Source organism: Dipodomys ordii, unplaced genomic scaffold, assembly GCF_000151885.1.
Source record: "Dipodomys ordii isolate 6190 unplaced genomic scaffold, Dord_2.0 Scaffold105, whole genome shotgun sequence".
NCBI classification, from domain to species: Eukaryota; Metazoa; Chordata; class Mammalia; order Rodentia; family Heteromyidae; genus Dipodomys; species Dipodomys ordii.
In genome coordinates this window covers 1,489,929-1,504,753 of record NW_012267321.1, presented here as the reverse complement: position 1 = coordinate 1,504,753, position 14,825 = coordinate 1,489,929, and the positions used below count along the sequence as shown (strand labels likewise).

The 14,825-nt window shown below is 53.7% G+C and overlaps 1 protein-coding gene across 1 annotated transcript in view; it reads left to right on the top strand.

The window, feature by feature from the left end:
* Nucleotides 1-14,566, top strand: part of Lrrc4b (leucine rich repeat containing 4B) — a 17,310-nt gene extending 2,744 nt beyond the window's left edge. The window contains exons 2-3 of the mRNA XM_013027593.1: nt 3-93; nt 12,693-14,566. Coding sequence (XP_012883047.1) covers nt 3-93; nt 12,693-14,507 — 1,906 coding nt within the window. The 3' untranslated portion in view covers nt 14,508-14,566. The remainder of the gene's footprint in view (nt 1-2; nt 94-12,692) is intronic.
* The last annotated feature ends 259 nt before the right edge of the window (nt 14,567-14,825 follow it).

Genomic DNA, 14,825 nt, shown 5'->3' with positions numbered 1-14,825 from the left:
AGGGTGATCTGCACGCGGAGGGAGCTGTCCGAGGTCCCCGCCAGCATCCCGGTCAACACGCGCTACCTGAACCTGCAGGAGAACGGCATCCAGGTGAGCGGGCGCCGGGGCGGGGAGGGGGGGAGGGAGGGGAGGGGGAGGGGTCCACCCTCCGACACGCCCCCACCACTCCCCCCCAGCGCTGGGCCTGGCTATTTGCATCTCATTAACTCGAGCTGAATTCATTTGCATATCGTTAACTCGAGCTGACTTCCGGGGCGGGGCCAAGGCGCCAGGCTTTCTTGGGGTCCCGGAGCACCGGACTTCCCCGCCCCCCCCAGCGCCTCTGCCGCGGGGACACCTCTCTGGGTCTCGCTCTGGAAAATGGGGAGCAAGCCCCTCCCCCCCCCCGTCCCGGGGAGCGGCGCCGGCTCCTCCCCCCTCCCGTCCCTCCCGTCCCTCCCGTCCAGGCTGGGCAGGCGCAGGCGCAGTGGGCCGCGAGGCTCAGGCACCCGGCGGCTGTAGCCGGGTTGTGCAGTGAGTGACTCAGTCGCAAGCCCCCGGGCAGAGCTGTGCGGCTGGCAGGCAGTGTGGGGACCCCCCCCCGGCCCCTCGGAGCCGGTCATCCCCAACTGCCAGGTGGGGACAGGGCCACCCTGGGCGCCACAAGGTTTGAGCAGTGTGCCTGGCCCCTGCTGCCCGCCCCGGCCTCCCTGCCTCACCCTCCCCACCCCCGGCCTCCCCGGGATAAAGGCCTCCACTCCTAGTCAGGGGGTACGCGGCCCCCACCGCACTGCCCCAGCAGCCAGGGTGGGGCCCCAGGGTGGGACCCCTTGAATGGAAGACAGACAGACCCTTCTTGGGCCACCGTGAAGCAGAGCGGAGAGAGTTTTATTTGAAAACGAAAGCAAAAAGGCCTGGGGGCATGGCTCAGGTGGTAGAGCACATGCCTAGTAAGCGCAAGGTCCAGAGTTTAACCCCTGGTACTGCTAAAATATAAGCGGAACCGAAACACTAAAAGTAAAATGTAATGCTTGTTAGTTACCCAAGTGAAAACAAAACAAATTACCCCCAGTCTCTTCACCTGGATATAAATAGTGACTGTTTACATTTTGCTTTAATACCTTTCTGGCTCTTTCCTGTGCTTATGCAAATGTAGTTTTTAATTATTTATTACAGAATGAATGCAAATTAATTTAGGAAAATAGAAAATACACCAAAGTAAAAACACAGGGACAAAAGCCAGCCTCAGGGTTGGAGGCGTGGTTCAGGTGGTAGAGGGCCAGCCAATGAGTGAAAGCAAGCATGAGATAAGTCAGTCACAGTCCTAGTAGTGGACCAAAAAATACCAGCCATAATCCCACAGGCACTGGTCTCCCACCTTGGGTGTCCCCCATGCAGATGGCCCCAGCCTGGCCCCAAGATGCCCCAGCCCAAGCCCAGGGTAGCAGGGCATGCTTGGCTTTTTTATTTTTAAGAACAAATGGAGGGCTGGGAAGGTGGCTCAGTGGTAGAGCGCTTGCCTTGCATGCCTGAGACCCTGGGTTCAATTCTCCAGCATCACATAAGAAAGAAAAAGAGCCGGAAGTGGCACTGTGGGCTCAAGTGGTAGAGCGCTAGCCTTGAGCTGAAGAGCTGAGGGACAGCACCCAGGCCCAGAGTTCAGGCCCCACGACCGGACCCAAAAAAAAAACAATGGAGTTGCAGTGTTTTCATACTGCTCTGAAATTGCTTTGGGGTACCTAGTGGTATCATGGTGAGCACTATTTCCAGAGCACTAAGCATTGTCTCTGGTGTCATTTAGGGGGAGGATGGCGTTTCTGTCTTGTTTATGAACCAAAGGTCTCGCTATGTAGCCCAGGTTGACCTGGTGCTTGAGATGCTCCTTCCTCAGCTGCCTGGGATTCCAGGTCTGCACCGTTAGACTTGATTTGGGGCCTTGCTATTAATGACAGACTTGTATCTAGGGGCGGACAGCCTGTCCTTCAGGAGGGCCTAGTGTAGGAGTGGGTATGATGGTGTGTGCCTACAATCCCAGCTACTCGGGAGCATAGGTAGGACAATCCTTCCAAACCTAGACAGAGCAAAAGCAGGAGACCCTACCTGAAAAGCAAACCAAAGCTGAAAAGGGCTGGAGGGGGCACCTCCACTGGCAGTGTACCTGCACAGCGCACACAGGGGCCCAAGCTCCCGCCTCCCCAAAAACAGACCAGCTCAATAACAAGGCCTGTGCAGGGGCGTGCTAGGCCATTATTACAGAGAAAAACCATGTGGCTCCGCCGAGCTCACCTGCCAGTGTTCGCCTGGCACGCTCTCGGCCTTGGGTTTGATTCCTGGTCCTGCACAGAAAACAAAGCCTAGAAAAGCACAGACAGGAATAACTAGCCCCTTGGCAGTGCCGAGTTTTGAGCTGAATGAGGCAATGTGGCGGGAGGGGCGGGGGAGGGGGGGTGGTGAGCAGCCCGAGCTGCTCTGCCTTTGGGGTAAATTCCTAGAAGGCAAACTCGCAGGGCCTGCTGCAGGAGGCGCCGCACCCATCCTCTCCCCAAACACAGGCCAGCACCTCAACATCCTCAGAGCTGTCCCCTGCCTGCCCCCCCCAATTGCCTGGTTACCGGGGTGTCACCTGCTCCTGGCTTCTGTGTCCCCCAGAATCCAGAGCAGAACCTTCCTAGAGTGGGGTGCTCAGCAGATGCTTGCAGGAAGCAAAAGGCCAGCCTGGGGCTCCTGGCTGATGGCCAGGGCTCCCTGAACTGTGGGTGGGGAGGCCCCCATGTGGCCCAAACTGCAGGAAGCCTGTGGAGGAGCATCCCGAACTCCTGTGACTTCCTGTGTGCTCAGGGACGGATGGAGGGGGTCCCCATATTAGAACATAAGATTTTGCATTGTCTTATTTTTCTCTTCCTTTATGGTGGTACTGGGATTTGAACTCAAGACCTCAAACTTGTTAGGCAAGGAGCTCTACCACTTGAGTGACAGCCTCCCCCCACCCCCAGCTCTTTCTTTGCATTCTTAAGCTTTTGCCTGGAGCTGGCCTGGAACCATGATCCTCTGGATCTCAACCTCTCCAGTAGCTGAGATTACAGGCATGTGCCACCATATCTGGTGGTTTCCCTACCTCTCTCCCTTTCTTTCCTTTCTTCTAAATAACTGGAGATCAAACCCAGAGTTCAAAACAAAACAAAACAAACAACCTAGTAATTGTCCATGGGCTCTAGTTCTTTTGAACAGGTGGGGCCTCCAAAGATAAGGCCTCCTAAAATGGAGACCCAGAGACTCTACATTCTAATACAACTCAAGCCAGGTCCACAACAGGTCCCCAAGAGGAGCTGGGTTGGGGCTGCCCCCCCCCACAATCTCCTCTTTCACACTGAGGACTGGGGTCCTCCCTGGGCCCAACCCTCTCTTCCCTCACCCCTCCTCTCCTTCCATAGCAACCAGCCTAATATGTTTATTGTGCCTCTTTCTGTGTGTGTGTGTGTGTGTGTGTGTGTGTGTGTGTTTGCAAAATGCTTATTGATGCTTTGTGGAGTTTTCATTTATGTCAGCGAGGCGGGGTTATAGATGGCTCGCTTTGTCTGTTTTCACTGAGCTCCATTCCCAGGGCGGGCTGGTGTGTGCCTCGCCTCACCACAGAAGTACCACTTAGGGACCTCTTGGGGAGCTGCGGCTCCTTTGCAACATGTCCCCAGGGGGAGCTGCTGGGTCATTAGGTGGTGCTGGCATTTAATTTAACAAAGTACCTCAGGGCCCACCCAGAGGCTATTAGTGGGCTGCCCTGGGTCCCTCCTGGAGCCCCCCCTCCAAAAAAAAGAGATCAGATGGCAAGGAAGTAGGGCTGTACCCTAAGAAATAAGTGTAAGGAGGCCCAGAGGCCAGCATTTAGAGGGCCTCTGTCCCCCACAGCTTCACTGTATGACTGGATTTTTTTTTTTAATGTCCTTTTAACTTTTTTTTTTTTTTTTTTTGATGCTGGAGATCAAATTCAGGGCCTGAGCATTCCAAGGGAGCTACACCTCCAGGCCATCTTGGTTTTTTTTTTTTTTTAATTGTTGTGGTTATTGTTTGTTTTGGTGTGTGTGGGGGGGGGGTTATGGGTGTTATGCATACAGGACCTGGGCATTGTCCCTGAGGTTTTTTTTTAATGCTCAAGGCTAGCATTCTAGCACTTTGGGCCATAGCTCTACTTCTGGGTTTTGAGTGGTTAATTGGGGAAGAGAGTCTCACGGGGACTTTGCTGCCAGGCCTGGCTTAGAACGACAATCCTGAGAACTCAGCCTCCTGAGTAGCTAGGACTACAGGCAGGAGCCACAGCACTGGGCTCTTCTTTTGATTTTTTGGCAGTGCTAGGAAAGCGAACACTGGGCCTAGCCACCTGAGGCAAGCACTCTACCACTGTGCTACACCCCCAACCCTGTATGTTCTGATAATGTTCTATTACGCAGCTATGGAATTTCAAAGAATATTGAATGTTATAGGAAACTGTCCCAAACATATTACTGACATTCTGACCACCTACAGTGGCTCACACCTGTAATCCCAACACTTGAGAAGTCTTGAATTTGAGACCAGCTTAGGCTATGTAGCAAAACACTGTCATTAAAAAAAAAAAGTAGAAAAAGAAAAAAACGCAGATGAGCTTTCAAAGGATGCAAGTAGACTCTCTATTTTAAAATCTTACTAAAAATCTAAAAGCCGGGCACCTACCCAGGAATGGTAACATACCTTTCTCTGCACCAGAATTACAGAGAGTATTTTATCTCTTTAGGTTTTCTTTATTCTCTAAATTTCCTTTAGCCATTTAAAAAAAATTTAACACAAGGACCAAATGAATTTAATAAGTATAAAATAGTTCACCAAAACACAATAATATCCACCAGGATGCAAACGCCTATTTCTAGAAAAAGAGAAAGTAATTGCCCTTGAAGAAGTACTTCCAGAGAAGTGCTTCTGGTCCTCCCACCGGAAGTACTTCTTCAAGGTACTTCCAGCCCCTCCTCTCTTCTCAGGAGATGTGGATGGCTGGGCCGGGTTTATTGATGGGCACATGGGCCACCACCTGGGCCTGGTCCCCCTGAAGTCAATGAGGCCAGTCCCTGTGTTTCAAACCTTTATCATGAGCAGGTGTTAGGTACAGAGGACTGAACTCTGCTTACTAGGCAGGCACTCTACCACCTGAACCAGGCCGCCAGCCCTTCTGGCCTTCACTTTGTTTTTGATATGGGACCTTGTAACTTTTCCTTGGCCTAACTCCAGCTGAGGTTCTCCAACCCCTGCCTCCTGATTAGCTGGGATTACAGGTATGCCCCACCACTCCCAGCTAGAGGTTCTGTTTTTATTCCTGTTGTACAGATGAGGAAACTGAAGCCTAGGAGAGGAAGAGTGTTAATTAGTGGCACTGGAAACTAGCTTAGGCAACTGGATGCAGAGCTCCATTTCTTCACTACAATTCATGGCGTGTCCTAGATGGTAGCCATTCCAGGCTCTAGACCTTGGACAGGAAGAGAGGAAGGGAAAGAGAGATGGGAGAAAAGAGGCCTGTCTAGGCCTGAGCAGCTCAGTCACAAGCCTGGTACCCACTGCCAATCACGTGATGCAGCCTGGGAAGTCCACTGAAGAGGGGTGCGTGAATCCCCTATCTCAGGACGAGGCACCCTACTACCAGATGTTCCAAAAGATGGTAATAGTTTCTACAATCTGAATGCAAAACAATGGAGGTCAAAGACCTATATCAGGTCTTTTTGGTTTTTTTTTTTTTTTTTGCCAGTCCTGGAGCTTTACATCATGACCTGGACGCTGTCGCTGAGCTCCTCTGTGCTCAAGTCTGGTGCTCTACCACTTGAGCCACATCACCATTTCTGGCTTGTCTTGAGTAGTTTTAATGGAGATAAGAGTCTCACAGGCTTACCTGCCCAAGCTAGCTTTGAACCCTGATCTCAGATCTCAGCCTCCTGAGTTGGTATGATTACAGGCGTGAGCCACCAGCTCCCAGCTCCAAGTTTGCTTATTAAACCTGTTTTTGGTTCATTTACATTCCAAATGCATAGAAACAATTTATCTTACTAATGTAAAGACAAACGAGTCACTTAATCATTTTCCCACCACAGTTAAATTTTTAATAAAGGATCTCTTGGCAGTTTGTTTTCTTAAAAGCCCCAACAGAATACAGCGGGATTCTTTTCAGCTGTAGCAATGTTACCTACCTACCTGCTGAAGTGGAAGCTACCCTGAAGGCATCAGCTTGTAGCCAGGTAGAGTGAGGATGGCTGTAATCCCAGCAATTTGGGAGGTGGAATGAGAGACTCATGAGTCTGGACAAATGTATGAGACCGTATCTTAGAAACAAAACAAGCCAGGTGCTGGTGGCTCACGCCTGTAATCCTAGCTGCTGAGGAGGCTGAGATCTGAGGATCATGGTTCAAAGCCAGCCTGGGCAGGAAAGTCTGTGAGATCTTATCTTATTTTAACTCTTATCTTAACCACTCAAAAACCAGAAATGGAGCTATGGCTCAAGTGGTAGAGTGTTCATGTTAAGCTGAAGAGCTGAGGGACAGCACCCAGGCCCAGAGTTCAAACCCCAATGCTGACAAAAAATTAAATAAATCATATAATAAAAAAATAAAGCCAGCTGCTGGTGGCTCCCACTTATAATCCTAGCCACTCAGGAGGCTGAGATCTGAGGATTGAGGTTGGAAGCCAGCCCGGGCAGGAAAGTCTGTGAGACTCTTATATCTCCAATGAACCACCAGAAAAACAGAAGTTGCACTGTGACTCAAATGGTAGCGCTCTAGCCTGGAGCAAAAGAGCTCAGAGACCGCGTCCAGGCTCCAAGTTCAAGCCCCGTGACTGACAAAAATAAATAAAAACAAAAGGGTTGAGAACATGACTCAAGGAGCAAACTGTCCACCAAGCAAGCTGAGCCAGTATGAGGTACTGAATTAACTACCCCAGTACTGCCAAAATAAGAGAAAAGAGGCTGGGTTGCAGGGTGGAAGGAAGAAAGAGGCCCCTTGGGTGGAGGAAGCAGTTGCTGAGGGGCCACATTCCCTCAGCTGCACCCGCTCCGTGTTCTCTGCCCTGCACCAGGCTTGGCACGGGGAGCTGGTCCCCATGGTGCCCATCCTGTCACTGGCTTTGGTGTGACCAGGCCTGGCTCAGACTGCGCCTTGGGTGAGACCAGCCCCATCCCCCCCCCCCCCCCCCCCCCCCCAGCCCAGCCACAGCCAGGCAGCACTGTGATCCATATGCCATCATGGCGTAAATGACCATCTGCATAATTATTACAGGAGGACCAGGCTGTGACTGTGACTGTCCTGTCTGGGTCTCCAGAGTCCCACATGACACCTGACACAAAACACCTGCCAAGCAAGCACAGTGGCAGGTTCCTGTAATCCCAGATGCAGAGGTCAGAGAATCACCACTTCTAGTAGCCTGGCTACAGAGTAGGACCCTATTTCAAAAACAAAGCAAGAAGCTGGGAAGGTGGCTCAGTGGTGGCGTGCTTGCCTCGCATGCATGAAGCCCTGGGTTCGATTCCTCAGTATCCCATACACAGAAAAAGCTGGAAGTGGCGCTGTGGCTCAAGTGGTAGAGCACTGGCCTTGAGCAAAAGCAGCTCAGGGACAACGCCCAGGCCCTGAGTTCAAGCCCCAGGGCTGGCAAAACAACAAAACAAATTTTAAAAACACAGATGTTAAATGAGCAAATCATTATGTGGACCAGGTGTGGTGGTTCACATTTGTAATCCCAACTACTCCAAAGGCAAAGACAGGAGGAGGATAGTGAGTTTAGGGCCAGCCAGGGCAAAGATATCCAGACCTTATCTCCAAAAGGAACAAAAACTAGGGCTCACGTGGGTGTGGCCTGTGGGCGTGACACAAATGGTGGCCAGTCACACAGTAGCAGCTCTGGGTTCCATCCTTGTGTTATAGTTCTGCAGCTCACAAAGTGGGAAATCTACCAGCCGCCCAGCTCCCTCTGCTTAGGGCTCCAATGTGGGGATGTAGGAAGGGCACCATGTTTGGAAACAGGAGGTGCAGACTCTGAGTCCCATTTGTGCAGCTGTGACACAGAGGACCAATGACTCTACCTCTCCAAACCCTGGTGCATTCAGATCATGGTGCTGGAGCATCTAGCACTGACCCTGGTACCAGTGGGGGTCCTGGTCTTGCTTTGTTATGTTTTGTCTTTTAATCTTGTTGGGAACTAGACCAGGTCAGACCTTTTGTTTTCAAGTCAGGGATGCTGGGAGGAGAAGAGGAATTATCTGGTTTTGGTCTTTAGGTGTGCATGTTAAATGTTAAGGGGGACCACTAAGAAAAAAAATGTATAGGGGCTGGGAAGATGGCTCAGTGGTAGAGTGCTTGACTTACATGCATGAGGCCCTGGGTTCGATTCCACAGCACCACATAAGCATAAAAAAAAGCCAGAAGTGGCGCTGTGGCTCAGGTGGTAGAGTGCTAGCCTTGAGCTGAAAAGCTGAGGGACAGTGCCTAGGCCCAGAGTTCAGGCCCCATGACTGGCAAAAAAAAAAAAAGTATAAACTCTAAGTCAGACAGAAGGGAAATGGAATAAGAAATTCAAATCCAAAAGATGTCAGGAATAGGAAAGAATAAATATAGTATTGTAAGAACGGTGCCAAGTATATTAAGAATTACAATAAACGTAAATGGACTAAACTTGCAGTTAAAAGGCAGAGACTTTCAGACTGAGTGTAAAACAAAATCCAAAAGACATACACCAAAAGTGAAGGCGAATGAGAGAGTAGCAATGATAAACACCAACCAAAGGACAGTGGTGTGACTTTGAGAGTGTCAGCTATGTCTGCTTTAAGGCACAAAAACAAAGCTGGGCACCAGTGGCTCACACCTGTAATCCTAGCTACTCAGGAGGCTGAGATCTGAGGATCACAGTTCAAAACCAGCCCAGGCAGGGAACTCCATGAGAATCTTATCTCCAATAAACCATTAGAAAACTAGAAGTGGCTCTGTGGCTCAAGCGGTACAGTGCTCGCCTTGAGCTGAAGAGTGCAGGGACAGCGCCCAGGCACAGAGCTCCAAGACCCACGACCACCACCAACAACAACAAAAAAGTACATTGGAACACCTGTGCTTTGAGCTCCCAAATTCTGTCATCCAGGATTCTGCCATGGTGGCACTGCCAGCCAGGCTGCAAGGCGAGCCACGAAGACACTTAGACACTGAGAGCTCTCCAGGATGAGCCTTGTCAGAGGCCTCTAGTTCATCCACTCTGCAGAGTTGATTGAGGCTGACCATATCCCATCAGCTGACTGGACCCTGTCAACTGACCATACCCACTAGGTGCTGGGCATTCAGACTTCAGCCCAAGTGTCTCCTTGTAGACTTAGAGCCTATTCAAGTGCAGGCATGTTAACCATGAACAACACGTCTCATAATAGAATGTGCATGGTGGGTGAGGGGCTCGGGCCACAAAGGCCTTCCTGAGAGAGGTGATTAGAGTTTGCAGACAACAAGAAGGAAGACTGCATTCCAGAAACTGGGCAGCACCTGGGCAAATGCAGACAGCTGGGAGAGAGGGTGATGCTGCACGTACAAAGGGCCAGAGGGGGGTGTCTGCCTCTGACTGTGGGACCTTGCTGACATCATGGTGTTAGTGTGTAGGTCAGTGTGGCATTGAAAAATTTGAGGAGAGTGGGATGGTCACCAGCCAGGGAGGGACAAGGATCTAGGTGTAGAACCGGCTCTCTGGGACCTGGGGAGAGAGGAGAGGACCGGGGCTGGGGCTGTGGGGTGGGGGTGGGGGGCAGTGCACAAGGCATCAGAGACCTGAGCTGGGAGGGGAATGGCTAGAAGCCTCCAGCCAATCAGGAGCTGATAGTGAGGGACTAGGCTCTGCTGACGACTTTGTGCAAGGCTGTAGGTTCCCAGGCCAGGGAGCTGGTCTCCTGGGCAGGAAAGGGTCCCATGCTAACAAAACCATCAGTGAGGAGGACTGGGACCCAGCACTCCTTTATAAGGCAAGGTGATGGCAGGCTTCTTCACAGCACTGCTGGAACTTAACCCGCACAAGTGTGCATACAGTTCCCACGTGCATGGAAAGTTCTAGGCATGCAACCTTGCACCCCTGGGTGCTTGTGTGAGCCTGGCCCAGGTCTCCTTCTTGAAGACAATGTGCTGGCTCCAGGGCTCCCTAGGAAGACAGCAAACCTCTCAGTCATAAGCTGTTGCCTTGGCTACATGGGGAAATGGTGATATTTTTAATATCCTGGGTTAAATAAATACATCATTAAGGCTGATTTCATTATGCACCAATTGAGAGAGAGGGAGACTGTGTGCCAGGCATGGTGGGGCATGCCTTCAATCCCAGCACTTGGCAAGGCTGAAGCAGGAGGATGGAGAATTTGAGGCCACACTGGGCATAGTGAAATCCTGTTGATAAATAAAGGTAGATAAATCTCACCTGCTTGGCTTTTTCAGATGTGGTGCTAACCAACCCCCCCACACCCTGTACCTTCAAAAAATAAAAGCAGATCTAGGAAATTTAGAACTGCTCCCATGGTAACACATGGTGATTTTTGTTTAATATTTTGTTTTGTCCTGTTTCTTACTCTACTGGGGTTGAACTCAGAACCTTGTAATTGCTAGGCGAGGCCCTGTACCACTTGCTCCATGTTCCAAGATCTTTTTACTTTTATTGTCTTTGAGGTAAAGTTTCACATTTATGACTTTGATCTTACTATTTACCCTTCCCACAGAGCTGGGACTGAGACGGGGGCTCCATGAACTTTTGATCTGAATCGTCTGATCTCTGTCCATGAGTAGCTGGGATTAAAGGCATGAGCCACCTTGCCTGATCTCACACAGCATTTCTTCTACCAGGCAGTGCTGGTGTATGTAGTGGTTCTTATGGTAACAGCGGCTGTACCAAAAATATTACTACTGTTCCTTGTGGTGGGTGCTTCTCACATTACTTTAATTTTTATGTTTTGGGGTTTTTATTCTTGCTTCTTTAGGAAGCAATTTTTGCTCAATTGAGGGGAAAAAATAACCAAAAAAAAAAAGAGTTCATAATCTACAACAGCTGGAATTCAGTGCTAAGAACAGCTTGGAGGGTTTCATTCCAGGCCTGATTCTTTTCTCCTTTTTACTTTCTTGTTTGCTTTTATTTATTTTTTCTGTTTGTTTTTCCCCAGTAGTAGGGATAGAACTCGGAGCCTAGCCCTGTTACACTCTATGGCTTAAGCTAGTCCTTTTGCCTTTACTTTTTTTTTTTTAAGATAGAATCTTTTTAGAACTTTGAACACTGGGCTGTAAATGCAAATTAGCACAATCCTTGTAAAATAATAATTATGTACTATGTGGCAATACCTATTGTCTAATACACATATACTGCAATACATGTAATGGCATAAAAGTATTTTTACAGTATTAAAATTTTTAATCTACGATACCGTTTGCTAACTTTGCCCAGGCTGGCCTCCAACAGAGATGGTCCTGCCTCCACCTTCTGGGGAGCTGGGATTACAGGCATTCATTACCACACTCGGCTCCTTCCATGAACATATTACTTCCTCCTTAATGTTATCACACAATCATTCCTGGGTCATTAACTAGGCTTCAAACATGGGGCCTGACGGCCAGCTGGCCTTCCATGCCTCAGTGTATCCTGGGTGGCAAGAGTGAAGCCGAGCCATGAGATTCTCCCTCTTGGGCCCCAGCTCAGCACTGTCCCCTACCCAGTCCTTCCAGCGGGCAGCCAAGGCCAGGGGTGAAGAGCTGGGACTCGGGCACCAGAGGGCCCGGGCCCGGCTTCTGAGGGCCCCTAGTTCACGCTTCCCCGTTTGCTGCAGGGCACGGTAGCTCCAGCCTGTAATCGCAGTTACTTGGGAACCAGAGGTTGGGGATCGAAGTTTGAGGCTAGCCAGTGCCTTAAAGTTCAAGAGACCCCATGTCAACCGGTGGCTGGAGTCCTCAGCGTGGGCCGATGACCTCAGCTAAGGGTACACACGCTGTCACACGTATGTGAATAGAAACGTCCCTTTTTACGTGCACCGGTAGTGACGTAGGGACGCTCGCTGGCAGGGCCGAGCCTCTGTGCTCAGGGTCTGGTACTTGCTAGGCAGGCCTCTGCCGCTCGAGCCACGCCCACCAAGGCCACGCCCACTGGGTGGTGCTGACTCCCGCCACACCAGTGACGCCCATGGAGGCCACGCCCCCACCTGGTTCTGCATTTGAGATAGGGTCGGTTGGTTTGTGTCTCTGCCCGGCCCGGCCTGTGATGCCAGGCTGCATCCCAGCACCCAAGCTTTTTACTGGTTGAAAGGGGAAGGGACGGCTCTCATGAACATTAACCCCAGGGTTGACTTTGACCCTCCATCCTTCTGATCTCAAGCATCCCAATTAGTCGGCAGGTTCTGAGGAGCGGGGATTGCAGGCACGCGTCACCACCCCAGTCTAACACAATGCCCTCCCCCAGGAACAGACCCCATGTGGAACGCGTGGGTCCCGCTCCCCCCCCCCACTGCACAGATCCTGCATTGTCCGGTCCCACGTTGTGTGGGGGAGGTGTGGCCATGAGCAGGGGCCCCTAGGCGGTGTCGCATCTGCTTCCTCCGGGGAAGCTCCCACGGGTGGGGAGGGGGGAGGCAGGCAGCCAAAGTGGTAGCACCACGACTGACCCACGCGTGTCCGTGTCCCTCCCCTCCTTTCTCTTCCCCCTTCCCCCCGCCGCAGGTGATCCGCACCGACACCTTCAAACATCTGCGGCACCTGGAGATCCTGCAGCTGAGCAAGAACCTGGTCCGCAAGATCGAGGTGGGCGCCTTCAACGGGCTGCCCAGCCTGAACACGCTGGAGCTGTTCGACAACCGGCTGAGCACGGTGCCCACGCAGGCCTTCGAGTACCTGTCCAAGCTGCGGGAGCTGTGGCTGCGCAACAACCCCATCGAGAGCATCCCGTCGTACGCCTTCAACCGCGTGCCGTCGCTGCGGCGCCTGGACCTGGGCGAGCTCAAGCGGCTGGAGTACATCTCGGAGGCGGCCTTCGAGGGCCTGGTGAACCTGCGCTACCTCAACCTGGGCATGTGCGACCTCAAGGACATCCCCAACCTCACGGCCCTCGTGCGCCTGGAGGAGCTCGAGCTGTCGGGCAACCGGCTGGACCTCATCCGGCCCGGCTCCTTCCAGGGTCTCACGAGCCTGCGCAAGCTGTGGCTCATGCACGCGCAGGTGGCCACCATCGAGCGCAACGCCTTCGACGACCTCAAGTCGCTAGAGGAGCTCAACCTGTCGCACAACAACCTCATGTCGCTGCCCCACGACCTGTTCACGCCCCTGCACCGCCTCGAGCGCGTGCACCTCAACCACAACCCGTGGCACTGCAACTGCGACGTGCTGTGGCTCAGCTGGTGGCTGAAGGAGACGGTGCCCAGCAACACGACGTGCTGCGCGCGCTGCCACGCTCCCGCTGGCCTCAAGGGGCGCTACATCGGCGAGCTCGACCAATCGCACTTCACCTGCTACGCGCCCGTCATCGTGGAGCCGCCCACCGACCTGAACGTCACCGAGGGCATGGCGGCCGAGCTCAAGTGCCGCACGGGCACGTCCATGACGTCGGTGAATTGGCTGACGCCCAACGGCACGCTGATGACGCACGGCTCGTACCGCGTGCGCATCTCCGTGCTGCACGACGGCACGCTCAACTTCACCAACGTCACGGTGCAGGACACCGGCCAGTACACCTGCATGGTCACCAACTCGGCAGGCAACACCACGGCGTCCGCCACGCTCAACGTGTCGGCCGTGGAGCCCGGGCCCGGCGGTGCGGGGCCCGGCGGCGCGGGGGGCCCCGGGGGCGCGGCCGGCGGCTACACCTACTTCACCACCGTCACCGTGGAGACGCTGGAGACGCAGCCCGGCGAGGAGGCCCTGCAGCCCCGCGGCACCGACAAGGAGCCCCCGGGGCCCACCACGGACGGCGCGTGGGGCGCGGGCCGGCCCGGGGACGTGGCCGGAGCCCCTGCCGCCTCCACCGCCGCACCCGCGCCGCGCTCGTCGCGGCCCACGGAGAAGCCGTTCACGGTGCCCATCACGGACGTGACGGAGAACGCGCTCAAGGACCTGGACGACGTCATGAAGACCACCAAGATCATCATCGGCTGCTTCGTGGCCATCACCTTCATGGCGGCCGTCATGCTGGTGGCCTTCTACAAGCTGCGCAAGCAGCACCAGCTCCACAAGCACCACGGGCCCACGCGCACCGTGGAGATCATCAACGTGGAGGACGAGCTGCCCGCCGCCTCCGCCGTCTCCGTGGCCGCCGCCGCCGCCGTGACGGGGGGCGCGGGCGGGGACAGCCACCTGGCCCTGCCCGCCCTGGAGCGCGACCACCTCAACCACCACCACTACGTGGCCGCCGCCTTCAAGGCGCACTACGGCGGCGGCAACCCGGGCGGCGGGGGCAAGGGCCCCGGGGGCCTCAACTCCATTCACGAACCTCTGCTCTTCAAAAGCGGCTCCAAGGAGAATGTGCAAGAGACGCAGATCTGAGGCTGGGGATGGTCCGGGCCGCCCACCCCCGGCTCCCGGCTCCCGCCCCGGGCTTCCCCTGGTTCCTCCTCCCCGGGGCCGGGCCCTGGACGTGCGCGCAGGGTCGGCAGGAGGGCGCCGCGGCTCCCGATGGAGGCCGCTCAAGTTGGGGCTCCGGGCCGCGCCCCTCCCACCCCGGTGCCAGGAGGGGACACAGGGGCCTTGGGGAGGTGGCCCAGCCCCGCGGTGGCTGCCTCATTCTCCCGATCTCTCGTCCCGCCGCCGCCTTCCAGGGAAGAGGAGCTTTGTTGGGTTTTTTTTTGAGGGGTGCCCTTTTCC